General features: G+C 39.8%; 1 protein-coding gene across 3 annotated transcripts in view; it reads left to right on the top strand.

Annotated features, from left to right (window-relative positions):
• The window catches only part of AFAP1 (actin filament associated protein 1), a 114,034-nt gene that overhangs the window by 24,561 nt on the left and 64,148 nt on the right, over positions 1 to 25,325 (top strand). For all 3 annotated transcript variants that reach the window (XM_063401570.1, XM_063401572.1, XM_063401571.1), the window contains exon 2: positions 24,581 to 24,709. In XM_063401570.1, coding sequence (XP_063257640.1) covers positions 24,583 to 24,709 — 127 coding nt within the window. In that variant the 5' untranslated portion in view covers positions 24,581 to 24,582. The remainder of the gene's footprint in view (positions 1 to 24,580; positions 24,710 to 25,325) is intronic.

Here is a 25,325-nt window from a genome sequence, read left to right on the forward strand (position 1 = left end):
AATTACAAAAAAAACAGTTAAAAATACATATTGGTCTTCCAACAGCTTTTCAGGGAAGTAACAGAGTTTTTATGTTTAACATACAGGCCAAGAAGGTACCCAGTGCTCCCTGGAAATAATGAGAAAAAAAATTATTATCAAAAAAATCTCACTCCTCTTTCTTAAATATTTAATATCAATGTGAACCACCATGTCAAAACATTTACGGTGGCCTACATGATTCTGGCATAAATAATATGATGTTTTTTCTATTAAGTTTGTTATCTAGCAAAATATGTGTGTTGTTTTTGGCAGTAAGCATTAACAATTCCTAACAAACAGAATCATGTCACTGATGCTGTACTTTTGCAGAAGGGCCAAGATGAGAAATGAAAGAACACACAAGTGCAAGGGGTTAAGGAACTGGTTTCTTACTGCCAAAGGATTGTGTTAAGTATTTTAGGAATATAACTGGATCTTCTTGTAAGTCAGAGTAAAGTAAGGCTTAAATGCAGGAAAGTTAACAGAATATTACGTGGTTAAGATCAGTGTGTTCAAAGTGTTGGTGCATTTGCTCCATTATGTCAGCTGAGTGGCACACGAGGGCCTGTTTGTACAGGAGCTGTTGGATGGTTTTGTTTGTGCAGAAGTTACATGGCCAGTGTTTGGCTCTGGTGCCCTCCTGAGAAGCAGGCTGTGTTAAGTGTTAGATGTGATGGTTGGAACTGCACCTTGGCAGTCTGACCACTTCCATCGGTAATCAGAGGACTTCAGCATATTGCAACACTTGTGAAAAGAAGGTGTCAGTGTGTCACTGTTGTCAGAGACCTTAAATAAAGTCAACACAGGCTGTGCTGGAAGAACATGAAGAACCTGAGACTAAAATGTTGCAATCTAAATTTCCAGCCTTCCCTATCTGATCATTGAAGCCACTGGCTCCTGATTTACAGGGGAATAAAGCTTGAAAACCACCAGGAACTCAGCAGGGTTACCTCACCTTGGATCACCTTTACAGAGCTGGAGTTACACTCAATTTTGGTCACTGAGGGTCACTCCTTGGCTACCAGCAGAGAAACAATTCTTCTTTGGCTCTCTGTTTATTAAGACTGAACAAAACCCCTGAGATTTTGATTTTCTTGTTAAGTGGTATCTGTCTGATACGTGTGCCACTGGGACACACATAGGATGCCTTTGGGGTTTAATTTACCTTCCCATGTGCTCCTGTGATTAAAGTACACTTCTAACACTCGTCTGCAGAGCAGGTGTCCCATCTGCCAGGGACAGCAGAGGCAGCAGGGACCTGGGTTTCATGAGCAGCAAATGCATCTGGGCACAATTATGCAATACAGAGAAGTGGTTTCTCATTTGTGTTTTTTTCAAATTACAGAACTCTAGGGAAAAACAATGGTTGCTCAGCATATTCATATTTTGTCATAAATTATTGATGCCTTTAGTCCAGTTACGATGATAAATTATTAATTATTCACCATTTTGCACTCTTCTGTATCTTCATATAGGATAAGTACCTTGTTTCTCACTGGAGCATTAAGAAGGGAATATATCTGTTAATAGCAAGACTTTCATAAATGTTAAACAAATTAAGTTAGGGAAAACAAGAGAAAACAATCTTAGACTATCTATTGGTGTTTAAAAAACCCAGTATTTACTTCAAAATTTGTAATTTAAAATATATATTAGTACATCATAATCTCTTATTTTTTGTTGTATTTTTAGGTTTGATTTCTCCACTTTTGCTGCCATAAAATCAGTAGTTATTTTAACTAGCAGTCACATCATTAACAATCTTTGTAGCTTTTTCATTGTTGCAGTTCATATTTACCAAGTACTTTTTTCTCTTAACAGCCATTTACTCATAAAATATTTCTGTTTCAAAACAGAATGTGAAATAGTCTGTGTATTTCTTCAGTAGATGCTGAAGAAAAAGAAAGGAAAGTTGGACTGCACAGTCATCATTGGCATCTGTTAGGATTATTATCCTGTATAACAGCTTGCTTTTACTAAATATATTTTTGATTGACCACCAAGCCTTTCCTGGACTTTTAAAATTTGACAGTTAAGTCAAGCATGTAATTTCAAAGATTATAGTAGAAATTTGGAATTGGATTACAATTTTATGTGTGTTCGACTTCATGGCAATTCTAATTTTCAGAGTATTCTTTAAATTAATAAATCTACTATTTAATTCAGGCAGGTGCTAAATAAATGGCTTCTGCCAACACGGCTATTTTTCTTCCCTTTTCCTCTCTGAACACAAAGATAAGTATTCTGTTAGTGTTCATTTGAAGAGACACAGTAATTGGATACCTATGTCTATTCATCTTTAGGTTATTAGTTGAAATTCAGCCAACCTCAAAGTCATTAACATGGCTGAGGCTGTTTCTAGCTAGTGTGAAATGAGCTGGAAGTCTTATCTAATTATTGATAGGCATCTATAGTAAAATGCTTTTGCTGCGACTGATGCAGAAAATATATCTGTAGTGGACATAATTAAGTATATAAATAACAAATAATGTAACTTCCTAGGATGTAAAAAGTTTCTTTACCTAGAAAAATTTTTGTCTGTATCATGTTTGAGGTCTTCTAGTGGAGAGTCTCTTTTGGAGTGTTCTCTTTCATTGAAGTGCTATGCCTGCTGGGCTTTTAGAAGTAAGACTTCAGTTTTCACGATTGAGATGTATTTCAGACATGGTAGAATAACCTTGAGTATAATTCCAATGTCTGTGTGTGGATGAAGCGTTGAGATGAATGTAGCTGTGATCCAGAATGGAAGGGATGTAAGAACTGGGTCTCTCCAAGCATTAATATATAAAGGAGATTATATGTGGAAAAACCAACCCGAGCATCTGCTCCTGCAAGGAGTGGTACTGTCTTTGTATCTGTAGTAAAACCTCAGTTCGTTTCACACATTTGCAGTCTTCTGGGTATTAGTATAATGAAAATAGTAAAAGCATTGTCAATATGTTGTAACTGTCATCAGAAGATTTATTCTACAGACACGGGCCTTCTGCAGAAAGTTCTCTGTTTATAATTTAGTTAAATGAACTTAAATGTATTAAACTTAAAAACACCCCAAACATTTGCCATAGTAGATGCAAAAAATGTAGAGTTGAAGGTCTTTAGAAATTTAAGTCACTTGATAGGGTGGGATCTTTTACAGCCATAGAGCATCTCCCTGGAGCATGGAGTATTTCTCTTGTGAGGAAATGCTGAGGGAGCTGGGGCTGTCCAGCCTTGAGGATACTGAGGGGAATCTTAAAGGTACATATAGGTGTCTTAAGGGCAGGTGTCATGATGATGAGGTCAGGCTCCTTTCTCTGGTGCCCAGAGACAGGGTAGGGGCAACAGGCACAGACTGAAACACAGAAAGTTCCATGTGAATATGCAGAAAATCTTCTTTATGTTGAGGTCGAATGAAGATGGAAACAGAGAGGTTGTGGTCTCCTTCTCTGGAGATATGCACAGACTGCCTGGATGCAGTGCAACCTGCTCTAGGTGAAGCTGCTTGAGCAGGGGGTTGGACTAAATGATCTCCAGAGCTCTATTCCAACCCCAACCATTCTGTGACAGAAGGATGTGAGGGTCTCATGTGACTTTTCAGCCACTAAGACTAAAGGAGATGGGGCAAACCTTGATGCAGAACATCAAACTCTGCCTCATTGAGTGAGGAGGAGCAGACAGGGTGATTACAGAAAAGAATGGGAATTAATCTGTCGTGTGTGTCCTGCTGCATTTGGATGAAAGAATGCCTTCGTTCCAGAACGTGTACCACCCTTCTGAGGACCCCAGAGGAGGTCTGAATCTCTGAGTAGCTGAGTCCAAAAGGAGCATGTTCTGAAAAAAGCAACTAGTCACATGAATTCAGATTATTATGGCTGGGACTGGTGTATTATTCTTAATATCTTGTAGAAGCAAACATTAACAGCTAGTAAGGATGAAGGTTCCCCAGGTGTCATCTACCTTGCAGCAAGACTCCCCCAGAACCTCTCAGATCTAATTTTATTGCTTTGAAACAAAGCTTTTCACTTGGAAAAATCATCACTGACAAAAAAAGCAAGCACTGGCCCTGCAGCACAAAGGGTGGCTGCAAGGCATGGCTGTGTTTTTGTGCATGAAGTGCTCAGAGAGGTCTGTAGGAGAGAGGCTCAGCTTCCAGCAGAACTGTTCTGTGCCTGAGGAAATGTAACCTGTACCATCATCAGGTAGTTCCAAGAGACAATGGCCAAATATAAAAGCACTAGCAGGAAGTATTGAATGAAAATCTAGAAGTCACTTCCGTGGAGACAGCTCTGAATTTTCTATATCTTAGTGTTAGCAAAGCATTCTCTTGAAATAACAGTGACTCATTGAACCTATAAATGGATTTTATTATTAAATCTGACTATCGAAATATTTCATTTTCAATCTCAGAGCAAGGCATTAGCAAGAAGACCAAAAAGCAGTTGGAAATTGAGTTGCTCCAGAGTAATTTTAAAATCAAAGTCAGCAGCCCTGAAGATGACAGCACCTGACTGGATTGCTTTACCAGGGACTTGGTTGGATTCATGATGAGTACACCAGACCTAACAGTTGTGCAGCTACAGGGTGAGATGGCTCTGCCCAAGGAAAAAGAATCCTTCCTTTTGCACTCAGCTGAGGTGCACTGCACTGCTCAGTCTAGTTATTGATGGAGGGAAAAGCCAGAAACCCACAGCAGAAAGGGGAACAGAGCAGCTCCACCCTTTCCCAACAACCTAAAATCACACTGTGGCAGGGGCAAGGAATTGCATTTTCTAGCCAGATGTGCCAGAGGAAAAGGATCCAAGTTAACTTCTGTGTTTGCTATAGGTTCTGCAGGTCTGTTCAGAGTGACATTTCCCACATGCCTGAAAGCAAGAAAGTGTTTTAGGACTGTTTCTTTTATTACAATTGTCTCTGATGTAATGGGGATTTTTTTTTCATATAAAACTAGTACATTATGGCATTGACACTGTGTCCAAATTGATGGTTTTGCATTATTTAGAAAATGTTCCAAGCCAAAGGCAAAATGCCCCATATTAGCTTAGAAAAAATAAAACTCAAAGAAAAAATCATCCCCTGGATAAAATCCAGCTCTGGAAACAGAGAGAATTAGATTGTCATCCTAACTGGCACCAGCTCCTGCACAGCATTTGGCAGATTACTTAGGTCTGATTTTAGCTGTAGTGTTTATGATTAAGTGAAGAAGCTCTGCTTTCCAAGCAGGTTAATATATTATGATATTTTAACTGATAATAGGGGCCAGTTCTCAAAAGTGCTGAAAACGTTCCACTTTTGGGAATTTTAAAAATGAATCAACAAAATTCATGTTTAGAAAGGTATGTAAAATAATGATGTAAAGACAGACTTAAGTGTCTTTCTATTTACAAAATTACTTGATGGAATTCTAATGCTAAAATTAATAGGCACTTGAAAAGAATGAAATTCATGGCTGTTAAAAAGGCAGAAAATAGACTAAAATAATAGCAGATTGTTCATTTTTACCCTCCAAAATTAAATACCTTGTGTTCATCATAAATACTACAATTGAGAAGGTAACACAAGTGACAAAAGCTTTTATTTACTTTGTTTTGAATACAATTGAACTTATTTCTGTTTCAGAACAAAAGTTTATAGGAGAAAAAAGACATATCCTATGACAGGTGATTTTAATTTACTTCTAATAAATCTGACTTGTATTATATTCATTCTTCTGAGCTCTTATTGGAAACTGTCTGAGCAGAAAATTCATTTTCCTGAAAAGTCACACTTCTTCCTAGATGTGAGTAATAATGTGTATATTTATTTAGTTTTGAGGGGTGGTTGGTTGGTTGGTTGGTTTTTAACTAAGTAAAAGACCTCTCCAAATACACAAGGCTGTCAAGAAGTGGATATTTGCTGGTAATTTTCATGGTAAGTTTTTATGACTCTGAAGCACTGGCTGTAAATGAGAGGAACTTCTGAATCTTACCTCAATACCTCAGGTTGGTGGGACATTTACCTTTTTACTTGATAGAAGATTTCTGAGCAGATCTTTGGTTCTCAGAGGGGCTCTCTCACCACCCCACATGGTAGGTGTGCTTGGCATATTGCAAATACTGCCCTTGGTGTGGCTGTTCCTCATTGTCTTAAGAGGAGAGAAGAGTGGTTGAGGAAGTGCAGAAGAGCACTGGGTCTTCATCACAGCATTTGATTTTTGCTTTGGAAATGGCCATTTAACCCTCACAACCTCCTCCTTCTAGGAGGAGTACACCAAGACATAACTGCATCAGAGCTGACCCTTGGCAGTGATCTCTGTGTTCCTTTAAACTGCCTTCCACTGGAGGCTCTCACAACTGCTCAGTTAACAGGAATGTGATGTTACAAACAGGGAAACTTCATAGTTCTGGGATGGGAGCTCCTTTGCTTCCATTTCTCTTGCTGCCATGGTGGAGCTGGTGGCTCTGGCACACAAACACACAAAGTTCAGCATCTTTTTGAGAAAAACACAGCTGGACAGCTGTACTCCCACCAGACTACTACATTAATGTTCATCAAAATTATACTTAACCTGCTTTAATGTACCCAAATCCTACCATAAAGGAGACTTCTGTTTTCAGGAGTACAGCATATTCTTGTACAATGCCAAAATAAATAGGGGGTAGGAGACAGGGATGAAACAGAGCTAATGAGGATTTTCTGTTGAGTGAATGTTTGGACTATAAACTCTACAGGGGTTTGGGCTGTGTATAGACACTTGTGTTCGAAGGAGGTTGATCTCAACACCAGTGTCCAACAATAAATAAGATTTTACAAAGAGAATAAATAAAATTTTGAGAAGACAGATAAGGCTGCTGCCTATCCAAAGCCAAAAGGCAGCAGAGAGGTTCATTGTGAGGTGCTGAACCCATAGGAAAACATGAAGATTCAGTGCCATTGGAAAACACATGTAAATTAGAGAAGAATTTAATAGAATTAAGTGAAACCCAAAATAATAAGCAAATAAACCATGACCCAGACTATGCCTTGATCTAAGCTTTGCCCTTGACTTTTCTGCTGATTCGCTGGCACCAAGACATGCTCCAGTGTGGGGGCAGAAACAGGGACAATTCGTGGTGATGGAATCAAACATTGCTGAGATCCTGCCAAAGCAGATGCAACCCTTTTCTCCTATCTGTCCTTGTCTCAGTGCAGTGTTGCCAGAGATCCAGCTTTCCAACAAATGCACAAAAAGAGCATAACTCATCCCATCACTTTGGTCACCTTGACATAACCAGACTTCTGGGAAGTTTATTATTAACCCCTTGGAAACAGATAGCCCTGTCTGGCCTGTGTCCTACCCTGTGGACAGAACTAGCAAAAGATACATTCTTTGCATCCTTGCTGATATTTTATATTTATCCTTTTCAGCTGCATTTTTCGAGTTTCTACCATTCGTATTATATCAGTTATTTTCTTTGAATTGTCTTTACTCTCTTAAAAATTCTTATGTTGTTTAGCTTCATATTGTTGAAGTGTGAGAGAGTAGAAGATATTTATTTGTTCATTTGGAAAAACTTCATTACTCAGACCACCTAGAAGATTAAACCCTGCCAAGGTACCAATGTCCTGTCCTGTGGTACCAATGACCTTATCCTGTGACCAGGATAAATGTCAGTTCCTTATTGTTTTATGCAGGGAAAGTTAGAAATGACTGAACAAGTTAGACAGAAAGGTTGGATTCCTTCCTGGCAGACCTTTGGGGTCATACTCTGCTTAGCTACATTTCACTTCTTGTCATGCTTCCAGATTTCTGTAGCTGAAAAATCACTTTACAGTTGGATGGCATGCACAAGAATTCTTACGTTGCTTTCATATATGAGTTTTAAAAGACATAAACAATATTATTTTTATCTCCAGTGACAAGGCAATAAAAAGCCCCAGAGGAGGCATCATTCCCTTCAGTGCATCTCGTGGGTCCATGAAGAACCAGAAGCATGTCTGCTCAGTCCTCTGGTATCTTCCTTCTACTCCTCTAATTTGCAGGAGCAGAGGTGTTGGGGCACAGTGTATTATCTGTCTGCTTTCCTAGGCTTTCCATACAGGCTTTGTATATTCTCAAAATTGGTTTCTGAGATGGTATTGAAGCTTCCTGAGGCAAAACTGTTGCCCTGGTGTGTGGCTGAGGCTTCTCTAGCTTGCACTTGCATAGGTCTCTAGCTTCTGTGGCACGAGGTGTTTGTTGTGGTGGTCCTCAGCTGCAAATTCTGCAAATCAGAACTCATGGGGCATGCAGGACGCTCCCTGACAAAATGTTGTTTTGCAAAGCTGATATATATTCTGAAAAAAGCCATCTGACTGTGATGATTGCCAAAGAGCAGTGTTTTTAAGGCACTGTTGCTGAACCTAAAATTTATGTCAAGAGCTCAATGAACCCTTTTCTTTTAGCTTTTAATTTGAAGCTCTGCTGACAGCACTGCTCCATTGATCTGCTCCATGGATCACTGAACTGTGGCCTCACAGAGCAAGCTTTGGGAAACTGTTACCAGAGCTCCAAAGAGTGATATTATTAGCTCACACTTAAGTAGTGCTCCCAGAGGAGCAGGGGTACTGCACTGAGTTTTCAGGGTTCTGAATTCACCTCTGTTTTTGCCATTTATTTTTGTAGTGGTCCTGGGCAATTGCTTTTCTCCACAGTCACTTAATTGTTGCTCTTTTTACCTTAGAGAAAGATAATCGGTAAAAGATTTGATGAGACTATGGAGAAAGAGCAATCCTCAAGTTCCACTTAGATGTTTGAAACTGGGCTTTTATGCCTTTTATTTTTATCCATAAAGGGAAGATACCAACACTCAAACCTGAAGCCTCCTAAGCTGGGAGGCTTAATGAATATTCATGTGGTGCTCTGAAGAGTAAGTGTCTTAGAATTTTCCAAATAATAATTACACCTGCTGACTTTTATTCCAAGGCCCCTTCCACCCTTGCTTTTTCATTATTTCAACATATTGGGGCTGTGGAACTGAGACCATTGGAATTTTTTAATGAACATTTCAGAGTTGTGCATGCAGTTTGCTTGAATATGACGACAATTTTCACCTCTTGTTTTATTTCTTCATGTTTTTCTTATTTCAGGCTTTTAGGGTGAGCTGTTATAGTGGGATACACTTTCACTGTGATATAATTTTTTGCTAGTGTCATCATGTCAGAGGGTGACACTAGCCACACATGGCCAGGCTGTGCCCTGGCATCTGCAGCCACCACTGAGGTGATGTGTTGTCATGGCTGAATATTTTTGAAGCATTTATTCTTTCTCAGTGTGAGAGGTTAAGAAATGAAATCCGAGTAGTTTTAATTAATCCATGCTGCAAATAATCTCTGGTTTGGCTTGCAATCCAGTCCTCTTCCTCCCTGCTCCTGGAGCTAGGTAATCCATTTGCCTGCAGGCTAGTGCAAGCCAGGAATGTGGGTCTGGGGGGCCCAAGGTGACCTGTGATTGTCCTTCCAGGCCAGACTCCTTGGGTCAGGGAGATTGGGTGTCCCTCTGGGCCCGCACCTTCTGCTTGGCAGTGGCTCAGCATCCTTCTGCTCCATGTCAGGATAATTAGGTGAGGGGCCCCGGGGGCGAGAGCGCTGCCAGGATGGCTGTCAGCCCCTGACTTCTCGCCAGCCATCTGAGCAAGTTTGGCTCTGCAGCTCGAGGAGAGGCTGGAAACTAGAAAGTCATGAATGCTCACATGGCTCTGCCATCGTCATCATCCTCGTTATTGTTATTTATGAACATCTGCACATCTGGTCACGCCGTGCTGCAGCTCGTGCGGAGGCAGCTCCTGCCAGTGGGATCTGCCTCCGTTCACAGGGCTGGGACAGTCCTGCAACGTCAGGGAAACCTGCACAGTGGTGTAGAAACTTCTTAACAAAACTTAATGCTATTAAAGTTATTAATAGCATAATAGTAAATTCTATATGGTTTTAACAATTTATTTAATGATTTTCTAATGCAAATATCTAATAATTTACTATATAGGATTTGGACTTTTTTAAGATTAACAAAACGTTTCTGTTCTCCAATAAGTCAATAAAAACTTTCCACTGCATTCAGGTCATATAATTTAGATCCACATTTTCATTACAAAGCCAAAGACAAAAATAAAAAACACTGTCAAAAAAGGATAAAATTAGTCACATTGAGAGAGCCACAGCTTGATTTGGATTTTCAGATGTGCTGAGAGTTAGATTATCTCAGCAGCCGTTGACACTGGAAGAACTTTACCATTATTGGGCATCATTAGACTGAGGCTTTTTGGATCTGACATTCCATCTCAAACATTCAGTGTTACACATTCAACATGTATATATTTGGTCTGTAGGGCTAATTCGGTGTTATAGCACAGCAGTTAGATTGACACCAAATTTGTGGATTTAGAGAACTGCAGAACACGAAATTTTCCCCATTTTTCACTGGTGTCCCCGTGAGGGAAATGCCAGGGTGTGCACAGAACCAGCACCCGGTGTGGTGGGGGTGGCCTCAATGTGTCCTGTCACTCCTTGTGATATGTCAGGAAACAGGACACAGAGGACAACATGGTTCTTTCATTACCCCAGTACTGCCTGCTAGGATAAGAGGGGTTTCAAACCAGCCTGAGTCTGTGACTGCAGCCCTAGAGCTTCACAGAGCATTAATTTAGATACAAGTATGTCTATGGTTGTGTTCCACCATAAAGTTACTCCAGCATGACTGGGTATTGCTCTCAAAAACTGCATCAGGCCCTTGCTTCAGTCCATCCTGTGGCTGCACAAGCACTCATGCCAGCCCAGGGAAGAGGCAGAAATGACAGCCTGGGTCTGGGGAAAGCTGTGGTTTGGGAAAGGTGCCCGTGGCTCTTCTTTTAGTGGTGGTGCCAAGTTATGCTCAGTGGCAGTCTTTGTGGTCCTAAGCCTGCCTCTGTTTGCCATCTGTGAACCACAGAGAGTGCTGCTTTGTAACCCAGAGGGATGGTAGGAAAATGGAGTATCTCCAGTGCCTTGAGAATGAGTACTGCTTTCTAGAAGCTAGAGATCTTTGCTCTCCTGTTTCTCTGATTTGAAAAATTGCAAAGGCTTTTTTTAGAATCCATGTCTTCATCATAATAATTTCTTGATTTAGCTGTTAGTCAGTTTTCGTCACTTTGCCATCTGGAATGAAAAGAAAGTGTAGGCTGATTCTGCCTTTCTTCATATTTCTCTTAAGGAAAATAGTGGTTAAAAAAAGTGTAATCATCAGAAAACAGATTACAGTAGCAAAGAAGACAAAAAACCTTACCCCATGCACATGTTTGCATCTTTCCTGCAAACAAGCTATTTAATTGACATAAGGCTTTCTGTTTTTCTTCAGGGAAAGCTGTAAAAGTTCATGGACTGTGAATGACCCATCTTTCTCTTGTTTTTCTTTTGGTATTTCATCTGTTTCATCAGGACCACTTGGCCTTTTTGAAACACCTTTCTGCCATTCTCAAATGCTCCAAAACCATGGCTTATCTAAATAGTTCCTATTATTCTTCTAGTCTTTTCTCCCTTTTGCCAATTGTCTGTCCATTTCTTGCTTTTAGATGAACAAGGTCACCTAGCATTATTTAACTGCTAACGTATATCTCTGTCTTGAGTCCCTGCAAATATGGGGACAGATCTGGAAAGAACTAGGACATGACAGAACATTTTATACTTTCTAATGTTGTTTGGGTTTTGGTGGGTTTTTTTTCCTTTTTAGTTTATTAGCTATAGCCATTGTTCTCAAACTGTAGCTTAAGAAAAAAGTGGTTGCAAACATTCATCTTAACAGTTTCTTCACTTCATTTTCAAAGTGTAGTGAACAGGAGAGAAATAGTTTGGGCTTTGGTTTTTTGTAGTTACATACATTTTGCTAGAATTCCCCTACAACCTGCTAAAGTGGATTTGACTGCTTGCTTTCTTATTGTAAATAATTTCTAAATTGAATGATGAAAAATGCATGTAGGGTAAAATACATTTTACTAGGAGGCTTTTAAAAATGTTCAATTTGATGATGTTCCTCCTGTAAGATGTTTCTAGTGTGTCGTCCACAGAAGAGAACAGATTTCTATCTCAGATTATTGCCCCTGAAGCCTGTGCAATTCGTCCTACTCTAAAATCAGTATGTTGTAATTTATGTATAGGGAATGTCTCTCTGAGATTTTCTCTGGATTAAAGGCTGCAGAACTAAGATTTGTATGAGAATTGTAACCTTAATATATATACTTGATTCTTCTCACATTTTGCTTTTCATGCAGTGCAAATCAGATGCAAATAGGAATTTATTAGGAATAAATGATCAAGATGATAAAATGCAGTTTCACTTGTTTGCTTAACGACCATGAACAGCCCCTAGAAATTGGACTGGGAGATGTAATTTACACAAGCAAGAGCAGTCCTGAGTTTTCTGTACTTTTGCTTGGGGAAGACCTTATGTACTTTTAAAGAGATGTACACTTTGTTAATTTACCTTTTAACTCTGATGAAAGTGTATGGGGGAAAAAGAAAGGGAAAGTAAAGCAGCACAGACTAGGAGGGAGATTCAGTCCAGTTTGTTTCAGGATCTACAATTTGGTCTCTCTTGATGGAGGACAGATGCTGTCAGATTAGAGGCCACTGTCACCCCATTTGAGTTGCAAAGAGAGTTGCATGTGTACTCTAATAATGATCAAGGAGGACAGATGCAGCATTAGCTGCTGGTCCAAGCAGCCACTGTATTAATTTTCAAGTGAGCAGCAGCAGCAGCAGCAGATGGTGAGATGAGGCCGGGATGCAAATGCTTGCCGTGGCTGGCTTTTATCTCTGGGCAGAGCGGGCAGGGCTCACCCCAGCTGGTCATTCCCAGCCTGGTCAGTCCCAGCCTGATCCTGGGATCCTCCCGGGGCTCAGCTCCACACACGGGCCTGACACGGCTGTTTGTGCTGTGATGCAATGGGATAACTTCCAGAGAGTCAGCACATTTCTGGTGATAACCGAGACCAACAGATGCATCAGTCTGTGGTTTCCTAGCTGGGTTATGAGTCTGTGGAAAACAAAGCGCGTAAACTCAGGAAAATGTGCAAACTTGCTATAAACTCTCATCGCTGGGGAAGAGTGCTGGGTTTTTGCCTTTGAGATCTCAGTGGGAGGGCATTTGGCAGTGCATCTTCTTTGTTACTCAGGAATATGGGAAAAACTGGGGAACATCTTTTGGCAAATGTGATTAAACAACCCATCCAGGATCTCATGCAGACAGACAAGGCACTGCATTGATGGCACACCCAACCCTTGGTGAAGCTCATGTTGATCTGGGCCCTCCCCCAGCTGTGACAGAAATTTGGTGAGGACAAATGGACATGCATGGAACCCCTTAGTCATCAGATGTGGCTGCCCTGCCCAGGTGATACTGCTGAAGTGTGCTCAGAGGTAATTTGTGCTTGCTGTGTAGTTTGAATATAGGGTTTTGTTCTGAACCCAGTGGTCCATTTTTATTTTTATGGTATCTGTCCACTGACACAAGTGGGCAGTCATGGAGAAAATATGCTGAGGATGTAGGTAAAGTGCTTTTTTTCTTCTCTCCTGTTGCCTGATAGGAAGGTTTTAGATGCTCTAACAGCCAGGAGCTGGTGTTGCTTGTGCTGTTCGGTCCCATGGCTTCAGTTTTTACAAACAATAAATTATCTCCTTGACCTGAAGAAATGCAGCCAGACTCAGAATGAGTGAGAGCCACTGGTAAGGGTAACATTTTGGACATATGTCCTCAGAGCTTAGAAATATTCCTGGAACATGGAATAATAACTTTATTTTTGTAAATAACACCTCTCTGTTGGAAAGGGCCAGGTGTGAGGGGGAGGATGGGGCTGGCACCGCTGGCCAGGCAGTGCCTGTGCTGGTGCCAGGATATGTTCAGGCAGCTGCCCTGGGCTCCCATCCTCAGAGCTGCATTCTCCCACTGCTGGCAAGGGGAACAGACATCTGAGTGTTTGTCTGCTTTGCTCCTTTTGCATAGGAATGAAGTTAGTGCCTTTTAGATGTTGATAACTAAAGGCGTTTTTCTTCTCCCTCTGAACTCATCCTGCTGCTTTGGTTAGTGAGACTGATCAGAAGGACTGGGAGGATTTCTTACCATGGGAAAACATTTGCAGGGTCTGACCCAAAGGTAGATAAAAAAACCAGCTGCATGACGAGACATGGTGCAACTGTTGGTCAAGGGGGAATGTGAGGATTATTGCTGAAGGGAATGCTGAAAGAAAGGGATTTCATGGGAGAGAGGAAGGCTACTTGGCAGGGGAAAGGGAGGCTGTTCCAAACATATGGGACATTGTGACCTGATGTACAAAACTAGATAATGTCCAGAAAACAGAAAATGATGCAAGGGTGCAAAATGAAAATGAGTGCAAGCCATGGATCTTTCCCTGGGATCTTGAAGGTAAGTCTGTCTAGCACAGTCTGTATTCCAAAGAGGTGCAAGGCTGATTGGATAGAGGAGGAAAAGTGGCTGGAGCAGCCAGAGAGAAGGGTGTTGACAGCAGTCCATTACTGTTTATTAAACATATGTTTTCTGGTTTCATGATAAATTCAGAGCACAGCCCTAATTAAAATGAAATCTCTGTAAAATACAAGTGTTTTCTGTACGTCCAAGGTTGCGATGAATTAGTTGGGCTTTAGTGAAACTGCATGAAGTACAGCAGGTAAAGACTCAAAGTTTTGAACAAGGTTCTTTTTTTTTTTTCTTTTCTTTTTTTGTTGCAAGGAGAAATGTTTATTTATTTATTTCTTCTAAATATATCTTGCTTTCTAGCTGATCAGTACTGCAGATGAATATCACCATCCATCAATACTACGGATATTGAAAATAATTCAGCTTTCCAGTTAGTGTATTTCAAATGGTACATTGGTGATATGGTGACAACTTCTTACATGAAATTTGTGGGGTCTAAATCCAGTCACAAAAATGGTGCCAGAATGTTTGTGCTCTTCTTTTAGCATGCTCAGTTTCAGGTCCCATCACAGTTGCCCATGTCCTGCCAGGGCAATTAGCCTCTCATGGGTGCTGCTGCCATTATTCAAAACTCTCACCTCACTTCCAGCATTCCATGCTGGAATATTTAAATGATGAGTTATCTGTATATTTTTAAAGGTGGGAAACTGAGATTTTGTGACAAAACGGCATTTTGAATTCCAATACAATCCGTAGCTCAAGTGGCAATATTTCAGTTGACTTATTGACCAACTTATTATTGAGATATTCTTTAGCACCTCTTCCTTTTTAACAAATATATGAAAGTGCACTTGTTTGAATTCTGATTCTCCTGTTATAAGGAGAACTTAGTTTCAGGGACCTAGACTTTCACAGTTTTCTGAAATGTACTTTCTGACTTTATCTTCTTACAGAGAGAAAGTTTGATCCCTTATTAACAAACAGAGACAAAGAAGGGGCCTTGAAGGTTGCTCTGTGGAGCTCCATGAGCAAGTGTGGCTCCTGCTCCTGGCTGGTCTCTTCCCTGTGGTCTGGGTGTTTGCTGTTGCCCTCCTTTGCAGCAGCCCCTGTCCAAGCCCAGAGGTACCTGGATCACATCCAGGCTTCCACTCTCTGTGCTTGGCAAGGGAGGGTTCCATAGGAGCCTTGGCCTGTCTTGTTTGGCATGATGCAGGGGTGTGCTGAGTGAAGGAACTGAAAGGAATAATTTGCCTCAGGCTGGCTGAGCTCAATTTTTTTTTTAATTTATTTTCAGAAACTATAAAATTAAAAGTTTATTTAATTTTCCTGTCTTCATAGTAATCATGAAGGAAAACCAGGAGGAGGAAAAATCAGAGGGACGTTGGTGTATTTCAGACCATTAACCTGAGGGGTAGAGGGAATTGAAATTCTCCATTTTAGAATTACAGCTTTCCTACTTTATTACAGCTAGCTGAATCCACTGTTGAAAGGCATATATTGCTATTTTCAGTAGAGAATATATTTCCGCCTTTATGGATCATGTGTGTCATCTGTATCAATGTCTACATCTATTAACAGAACTTTTCAAAAGCCTGACAGGGAAAGCAGAACATGCTCCTCTCCTTGGGGAAAGCATCAGACAATAATCAAGGTATGGCAGAAGTTACTCATTGCATAATGAACCCAGCAGTGAGAACTGTCATATAAAATAGTGTTGTAGGACAGAAATAAAAGGGGTTCTTTTCCATCTTCATCTAAAGAAGAATAGATCTTCTTTATCTGTTCTTATAAAATGCAATATTGTCTCATTTCTGGATCTAATTTAGCCAGATATTGGAACTCTGGAGCTCCAGATTCACAAAGTGAAAACTGTTCTTCAGTTGTACTGCTCATACGGATGACATGATCAGACTCTGGACTTGAACAATTTTTAAGTTTGCTCTTTGATGTGAGCAATAAAATTGTATTGCTCCATACAGAAATAGCAAATTATAATATGTGGTTCCTACCATTGCCATATTTGTATTTCTTTGTCATTGTTTTGCTATTCTATTTCTCCATTCCATTAACGTCCTTAATTTACTGTCTCACATTTCTTCTGGATTTGTAATTATTCATAACTTTGAAAGAAATTCTACCCTTAAAAGGGATCTGTGTTCAGCTGAGGGCCCAAGTGAAGAATTCCCAAGGGGTGCTGCAGTGCTTCCTTTTGTTTTTACTGCCAGAGGTCACTTGTTTCCCTGTGTCTCAGCCTTATCTGAGCCCCATTTCCTCTGGGATTTGGAGACAGGCACAGACTTTCACCTCCTACCACAGATTTTCTGTCTTCATCATCAGAGGGAACTGCTTTTCTTCTGTGGAATCGGAGCCTGCTCATTAATTCTGCAGTGGCTGCTTATCTTTTGTGGTTTGGGGAGAGGGAGGAGGTGAGATAGTGCAGGAGCCAGCAGACAGGACCTGCAGTGTCTTGTCCTGGTGGGACCATGTCAGCTGATACTTGCAGAGATGGCTGAATGCAAGAAATTTCAATTTCCTGCTGCAGAGGGGTAATGGGAGTCCAAAAAAAAACTCAGCCTGAGTGCCCACAGAGAGAGCAGAGGCAGGAGGGTGAGACTTTCTCAGCCTGCTGGGCATCCTCTGAGGGTGAAATCCATGTTCATGTGCTTTACAAAGTATGGTACATTTATTTTGGGAACAAAAGAAACCTCATATGGAAAACATACTTTTAGATAAAGTGTTGAACAACTTTTTAAAGTCCACTGGAGGTTTATTTAGTTAGTTATGAGCATTTTATTCTGCTAGCATATTATGAGTTCCATGTAGATAATTGGTACTTAAATAAAAATAAATGTCTTTAACACTAATGATTTTTTTCTTCTCTTTTTGGTTCTTTTGTTTCTTATTTCTTATTTCTCTTTATTTCTCCTTTTCTCATTTTTTCTTCTCTGTTTTATTTTTAGTTCTTTTTTTTTCCCCTATGAGTCTGTGAACTTTCTTAAAAGCAGACATTCCTCTCTGAAGTTTGTAGTGTTGCTTAAACACTGGTCTGCACTTTAAAAAAATAAACACTTTATCCATGCACCCTATGCCATGGATTGCACCCCAGCATTGCTGTCACTCATTGCATGGCTGTACAATTTTTGGCATGGCTATAGGATTCACTGATGGAGCAGGATTTTTGGCAGCTTGTTTCTTGTCCAAACATTCGTTAGTGCCTTTCCACCTCTTGTTTTATCACCCAGGTATTGTAACAGTAGCAGATGGAGCTCTGGTAGCTTTTTTGGAAAGCTGGTTTTGTAAAAGCCAGTTCCTTGAGAACTGAAGCAGAGAGAAGGAGAAGAACATTTGGGTCCTGGCTGAAACCTTACTTTGATATTCATTGAGGTTAATCATAAATATGCATGAGACAGGAGGGGTTTTTAGTAGATGTGTTTTGCCTCTCTTGCCCCAAGCTATCTGGAAAGAATCTTTGTGACAGGCTGGGGAGTGCCAAATTTTAAATAAAAAATTGCCAGTTTTTAGAGAGGTGTAATTACGCTAAAACACTCTAATGGAAATCTTTATATGTGTTTTACTTGCTCCATACCAGCCCTTCATCTTAGGGCTTCATTTGCTATTTAGTGTTCACCACTTTTTAACACACTACTACTCTTTACTCTGATGCCACATATCCCCAAGCTGATCATCCTCGCTTTCTGAAGCAGGATCTAGCATATTTATCAGGCAGAATTCATCACACCTTGTACATTGTGGTTCTCAGGGCAGCAGAGAAGGCAGCCAAGAGAAAACTCATCAAGTGAGAAGTCTTGTCTCATCACAGGGTGTTCCTCAAGCAGCAAGGCTTTTCATTTCTTGGGGAAGGGGATTTCAATACAATTTTCAAATATGTCAACTAGTGACTGGCAGCACATTGAAAAAATTAAAAACTTCTCCTTCTGCTAAATATACTGTTACTGCAGAATTTGTGTGCTTCTGTGTGAAAATCTTTTCCTAGATAACGATAAAATAGTCATGAAAGGGGCTTTTTTGTAAATTGCTGGATATGGGATATTTGTAACTGTGTTATAGGATTGAGTGGAAGTGACTCAAAGTGATTTTGTATTTTTCTTCATAAAGATTTTTGTCTCCTTGTGGCTCTGCATCCATTGTAATGTCCCTGGTATTTATAGCTTTATAAAAAACAGCCATGGTTTCCTCAGTCCTTGTCTGTTATGAGCTATTTAATAAAATATTCAAATTACAGCATCCAAAACTAAGGATAGTGACACTATTTAAAGAGAAATGTATATAGGCATGAAGTTCACATTCTGCTTTTTGTTTTAAGTGAGAACATATGTCTGATTTCTACAGTGTTCCTTGTGTACTCAAATACCAATGAGATTTTTTTGAAAGATGGGAGAGTCTCTATGTTTCAAGGCATTTTTGTATACAGGTTGAAGATTGGCCTCAATATTACCCATTAATCCAGTCAAATTTGTTTGGGGAAGTCAAGTGGGATCACCCTCCATGCAGCTAGGACTCAATGCTGACACAGAATTTTTGCTTTCCTGGAAGTTACATTTCACATAAATACACATCTCTCCACAAACAGAGGGGTAGCCAGGTGAAAGCCTCTGGCCTGTATTGGATACAAAGTCAGATTAGGTGATTTCTTGTAGTGGGTCTCTGTTCTAGCCTTTAACTTCTGCAAATGACAAACTAAACAGAGAACAGAAAATGTAAGCTCAGAGAATTTTGATTCATCAGTGTTCAAGAAACTGATCCATAGGATCTTCTAAAAAATTGAAGCTCAATTCATATTTCTATGACAGATTTGTATACTTACTTATTTTCATAAACATATTTATAACAGACATGCAAGCATGGAAGTGAAGTTACTCTGTGTGGTAGGTTTGTGCTGTATGGACAAGACAATAATTAATAAACCCTGTCCTCCTTCCTGGAATTTCATTTCTTTTTCTTTAAAAGCTCACTTGTGTATATTAGTCAACTGAAAAACACTTTCAGGTCATTTGTGCTGTGGCAGGGTTAAGAAATACTGTAATTGCTAGGACTGACCAAAAACAATCTGATGAGCTCATTCTTGTCATTTCTTCTGGTTTAAGCAACCTTGAAATCATGTGTGTGGTACAGAAAAAATCCTATGATTTTTTTCTAATCAACTGGAAGTGAAAACTATATTCTTTTAAAAAATAGTTATAGTCTAGTACCCATAAACATAGATTTGAAATAATTGCATCATCATGCATTTTTAGTCCCATTTGGTTTTAGTTCTGGTTTGGAACAAAATCTGCAGTGTGATGTAATCGCCTTCCTCTGATTATTTTTACCTTGGTGTATTCTGTTGCTGGCTTGTGTGTGCAGTTTTTATGTGCTGCCATTTGAAAAACTTTAAAACTCCTGAGAACTGGTCTTGGAAACCCTTCTGGATTTATCATTGTTTTTTTATTTGTGCATGGCAATTACAGCAGCCCATTAGGGGCCTATAATTCCTATTGAGCATAGGATGGATTTCTCATCATTTAATATGGAATGTGATTTTGCTGCTCAGTCAGGCTAAAATCAGCTCACTGTTGTGATTACCATTCCTGGGCTCCACCCTGCCTTTCACCACCTGCCACTTACCAGTAATTCCTTTGGCAATGATAGTACAGCCAAAACTGTCTAATAAGTTGGCCCCTTTTTGAGAGCCTTCTTTTGATTATTATTCTTTCTTTGTGGTGATGTCAGATTTCCAAGGGTAATCTCTCACTGGAGGAGTATGTTTTTCTTTGGGACTTGCATCACCCACTCCTTTTGAGTCTCCATTTAAGAAATAATGGTTGCTTACTGAAAATACGTAGATTTTCTGTTTTTTCAGGGGGGTTTTTGGGGGTTTTGGGGGGTTTTTTGTTTGTTGGTTTGGTTTTTGTTAGCCCATCATCACATTTCTAGGAAGGAGAAAGTAAGATTTTTTAATCCAGAAAATCAGCCAAGGATTGACAACAGGGAAACTTGTTTCTTCCCCCTGAACATACAAGTTTATTTGTTGCCATTTTGGAAAAAAAACCGTTTTCAGTACTTTATTTCAATACACTCCATGGCAGAATTTTTGCTTTTTCCTTAAGCAGCAAAAGTGTTAACAGAGTAAAGTATGATTTTAAGATATGTGGAAGAGTGTTTCTTGCTAGCTGGGAAGAGTGTTTCCCTTCTTTCCTTTTGGATGTTTGATATTAATACATATATGAAGTGAGATTCAAAAAATTCTTCCTTCACACTTCGATATTTACGATGCTATTAACTCCCACAAAAGAAAACACATCCCTAACTTAGTCCTGCTACAAACAACCTCTAAGTGTTCATGTCTGGCATTTTTAACAGCTGCTAACAGTTTAATTCTGTCGTCACACTCCAATTGAGAATCAGCATCTCTGGCTGCTTGCCTGAAGTGCCCCACACCTGTGAGCTTTCCATGGCAGGAGAAACAAGACTTGCTGTGTCCGTGTTCCTTGGTGATGTGTCACCTTGGTGTTGAAGACTTTTCTAAGCCTTCTGTAATGTTCTTCATATTGGAGTCAGAATTTTTACTTTCTCACACTTTGTACTATAAACAATGGCCATGTTTTGCTAACTGTCTTTCACTGTTTACATATTTTCAAGTGAGAGGAGAAAGTTGATCGACAGTTGGCTTGACCAATGTGGTTTGAGAGGTGGAATTCCATCCTCCAATCCACAGGCCCCATAGGAAATGTATAAAGTTGAGTTTTGTAAATAAACCTGGCCTTTTCCTGCTCTGCACACCTGCGTGTCCTCGTGTGGTTCTTTGACATCAGTGTCATCTGTGACATCGATGCGCTGCTCGCCCTTTGCAGTGCTGGACACAGGGCACAGGCACTGACTGGAAATATGTTGCTAAGGCAGGGTTTGGGCATCTTTGCAAGGATTGCCTCACTGGTGTCAGGTTCATCTTCCCACCCTCTTAGCCATCCTGACCAAAGCTTTGTTCTTAAAATCCTCTGCTGGGGCACCTAAATTGCTTCCAGTACCTTGGTGGGCTGGTCATTATGGGTCAATGGGAAGGGGTCACCAGGGACTGCCATGCAAATTTCCTCCAAGGACATCAAGAAAAGCCACACATTTATGGTACAGTCAGGAGAGATTTGGGCAGGTGCCAGCTCCCAGAAGTCTCTCCAGTAGCAGTTTCCTATCTCTTGTCCTCTTGCTTCCCTGTCTCCTTGCCTGGTAACTCCCTCTTGCTCTGTTTTCATTTCTCATTGTGCAATCCATCTGTTTATATTAGATTATAAATCCTGAGAACAAGGATCTGATAATTTTTAATAACACAGTTGTGTACACTTTGCATATCAAAGGTATCTGATGCTTTCATCCTTTTTTCCCTTCCTGGAAGTGAAGGTTCTCAGCAAAGAAAAGAGATGACTGTGGCATAATGTATTCTTTGGTGAAGAGGTGAAGGGAGAGATCCCTTTTAGCTTATTTACAGTCCCTTGCATTAAAGAAATCAGGAAACATGGCATTGCAAAGAAATATTAGTGCAGTAATATATGCAATTGCTAACACTAATTGCAATTACTAACAATAAATATGGCTGTAGAACTACATGAAAAATATAAATTTTTGGTACTGCATAATGATTAGGTTTTGCATTGATTGCCTAGATAGTATGGTAATGATAGCTTTTGAAAGCATATATCATATCAAGTAACTATTAAAATATTAATATATTCTACAACTAAAATGAACAATATTAATGCATTTTATATTCAAAGCATACTTAAAAGATGGAGACCACTATAAAAAGAATGGAATATGCATCTTATCTCTAAGCTGTATAATTTGAGAAAAAAAAAAAGAAAGCTGATTATTTGGGTGTTATTATTTTTTTTTTGGTCATATGGCCTTTTTAATTCTCCTAGTCTCATGAACACTTACTATTTTGCAAATATGAACCTATTCCTTTGTGCTTCAGAAAGCTGTGTGCTGTATATATGTTGTTTCATGATTTGAACAACTCTGGAAGTAATGGGGTTGTTGTGAAATACTTTGGATTTCTGACAGAATTCTAGAGAACTTAGACAGCTACAAATGTGATGGCAAAAAAATTTACCATTGTAGCCATGGGATGTTTTTCATGATCTACATTGTGAAGTGATGCAGACAGTTTTCCTGACATTTTAAATACACTTTTTCTGCCAATAGATTGTGAAAATCTTTGGGAAACATATATCCTGAAAATGTGGACAGTTTATGTAATGGCAGTGCTACTGCTCAGTTGAATAAAAAGATATCATCACCAAGAAAAACTTGGGCAGGATGGAATTATATGAACAAATGAATAGTGTGTTTGAGAGAATTAAGGGTTAAGGATCTCGAGCACAAGTCTTAAGGAGCAGTATCTAAGGGAGCTGAGACTGTTTAGATTGGAGAAAATGGGATTCAGGGTGGATATTGTCTATAACTACCTGAAAGGAGGTTGAAGGGAGGTGGGTGTCAGTGTATTCCCCCAAGCAGCAAGTGACAGGACAAGAGAAAATGCCCTCAGTTTGCACCAGGGTATGTTTAGAGTGGATATTATGATTTTTTTTTTCTGTGAAAAGATGGTCAAACATTGGAACAGGCTGTCAGGAAAGTGGTGAAGTTACTGTCCTTGACAAACACATGTGCTTAGGGGCATGGTTTAGTGGTGCACTTGACAGTGCTGTGGTTGATGATCTTAAAAGCCTTTTACAGCCTAAATGATTCTATGAAAATACTTGCCTGTGTGTACTTCTTCAGGGATTTCTTTGTTAAGATGTTTTCATGCCCTGGTATTGCTGACTGGCACATCTTCTGCACTTGCTACTAATACTTTGTTGGCTTTGCCAAGGCAGTCAGAGCACAAGTACAGTCCCCAAATGCATGGGAAAATCTGCTTTTCCTGGAGACAAGAACAGGCCAGGAGCCCATGGCAGGAGGGTGGCTGACATCTGCAGGCTCCCCTGCACTCTGTTGTTGTGAAATGGAGGGTAAAGCAAACACATCTCAAATAAAGGTTGTTTAAACATCCAGACACATTCTCAGAAATGGAAGAAAGGATTCCAGGTTCACTTGGGTGAACAATGGTATCAGAAAGGTTTTAGGAGTAGGGAAGAGTGGTAAAGGGAGTAAGGAGCAAAGAATGTACCTTTTAGAGGTCTGAGGGGGCTTAGCAGCAGTTGCCAAGTTAGGCCTTGAAAAGAGTGTAAAAACAAATGTGATTAAGTAGAGAAAAATGTAAACGGAAGCATTTCGGAATGAGGATACAAAACTAGAAATAGTTCCCTTAAGCGAAGGGACCAGAGAATCTCAGAATTATGAGACAACTGAAGCATGAAAATGTGGTTCAATACCATGGGTTTCCTCATAAACCTGCTGCAGAGATATCCTGTGATCAGGCTGTAACAGAGGGGTTTGTATGGTCTGAGCTACTGCAGTTCCTAGGAAGATGCAAGATTTCAGGGATAGCTTGAAAGGAGAAAAGGAGAACTGTGCTTATGAAGTTCATCGATAAAAAAAAATTGAGTAGTACAGGGAATAGAGAGAAGGAATGTAATTTTTTTCCAGAGCGAGTCAGAAAGCTTTGAGATCTGGAATAATGGAATGGGGTGAAATGTGAAATGCATCACGTGGAATCTGGGGAGTGATAATAAAATTGTGAGAGATTGGGAGCTTGTCTTTGGAGATTGTAAAAAAGAAAAATCACTGCAAAAAAAGCAATACCTGCTGTTTCTTACCACAGCAAAGAGAAGAAAAATGATGAAGGAAAGAATAATTAAAATACCAGTGGTATCTAGAAGCTTTATCAAGCCTTAAATTTCTTTTGCAGTTAGAAATTTTGCAGTTTGTTAATGGGAGTGGAACCAAAGTGGCAGGGGCCACCATTCCTGCACATAACTTGTCTGGTTCTGGCTTCATCATGCGGCATGTGAAAAGATAGGTCTTTCAGTTTGGAAATAAATGTTATAAATGTCATCAGTGCTCACTAATGGATCATTCTGTTGTTCTATTAGTGTTTATTAATGTTAAAGTCTCTTTTCATCAGGGAGGACCATACATTTTTAAGAAATACTAGAAAATAACTATGAATGTGGGTAAATGAGAATTAACTCTTACCTTTTTTTTCCCAATGGGACTTGTCGGAAAAAGTAATTCTGTTTTTTTGTCTTTCAGCCATGGAAGAGTTAATAGTTGAGCTGCGCCTGTTTCTTGAACTTCTGGACCATGAATATCTAACTTCCACTGTCAGGGAGAAGAAGGCAGTAATAACTAACATTCTCCTGAGGATACAGTCATCAAAAGGTCAGTGCCGGGGTGTGTTTTCTCGCTTGCAGAATGCACAGAATAAGTCTGTGCTCAGTGAAATAACTTAAAGAGCTGAAGACAAGCCCTAAATTGAAGCAAGACAGAAAGATAGGGTGAAGCCAAAGTGTAACTTTCCTGAATGCTTTCCTTTGTGTCCAGCAGTAAAATACAGCAAAATGCACACTTAGAAGTATGTTGGGTGCACATGGGTGAACCCAGCCACAGAATTATTTCCTAGGTAGAATGTTTTCACTTCTGCTGATGGAGTGGCTACTTCATTTGATTTGTGCCAGTAATGCTGTTTGTGAGTTTTGATGTCAGGGAGTGCTGGCCACAGCACAGTTTCATCTGTGTCAAATGACCCAAATCCATCAAAAGTCTTGATACTGAGGAGGAGTGTGGTGCATGACTGATACAGGAGTGCCAAGCCAGAGATAGGAAATAGCTTTCAGAATGTTTGGATTGCATTTTGCAATCAGAGTTACTTTCTTGTTTTCTTCCTATCTAAAACCATTTTTATTGCACAATTGCTTGTCTCCATCAAGATTATGGAACTGAGTGCAACATAAGTGATTTACTGTGTACAGGAACCTTTCCACAGAGCTTTAGTGAA

The sequence above is a fragment of the Prinia subflava genome, chromosome 7, assembly GCF_021018805.1.
Source record: "Prinia subflava isolate CZ2003 ecotype Zambia chromosome 7, Cam_Psub_1.2, whole genome shotgun sequence".
Taxonomy (NCBI): domain Eukaryota; kingdom Metazoa; phylum Chordata; class Aves; order Passeriformes; family Cisticolidae; genus Prinia; species Prinia subflava.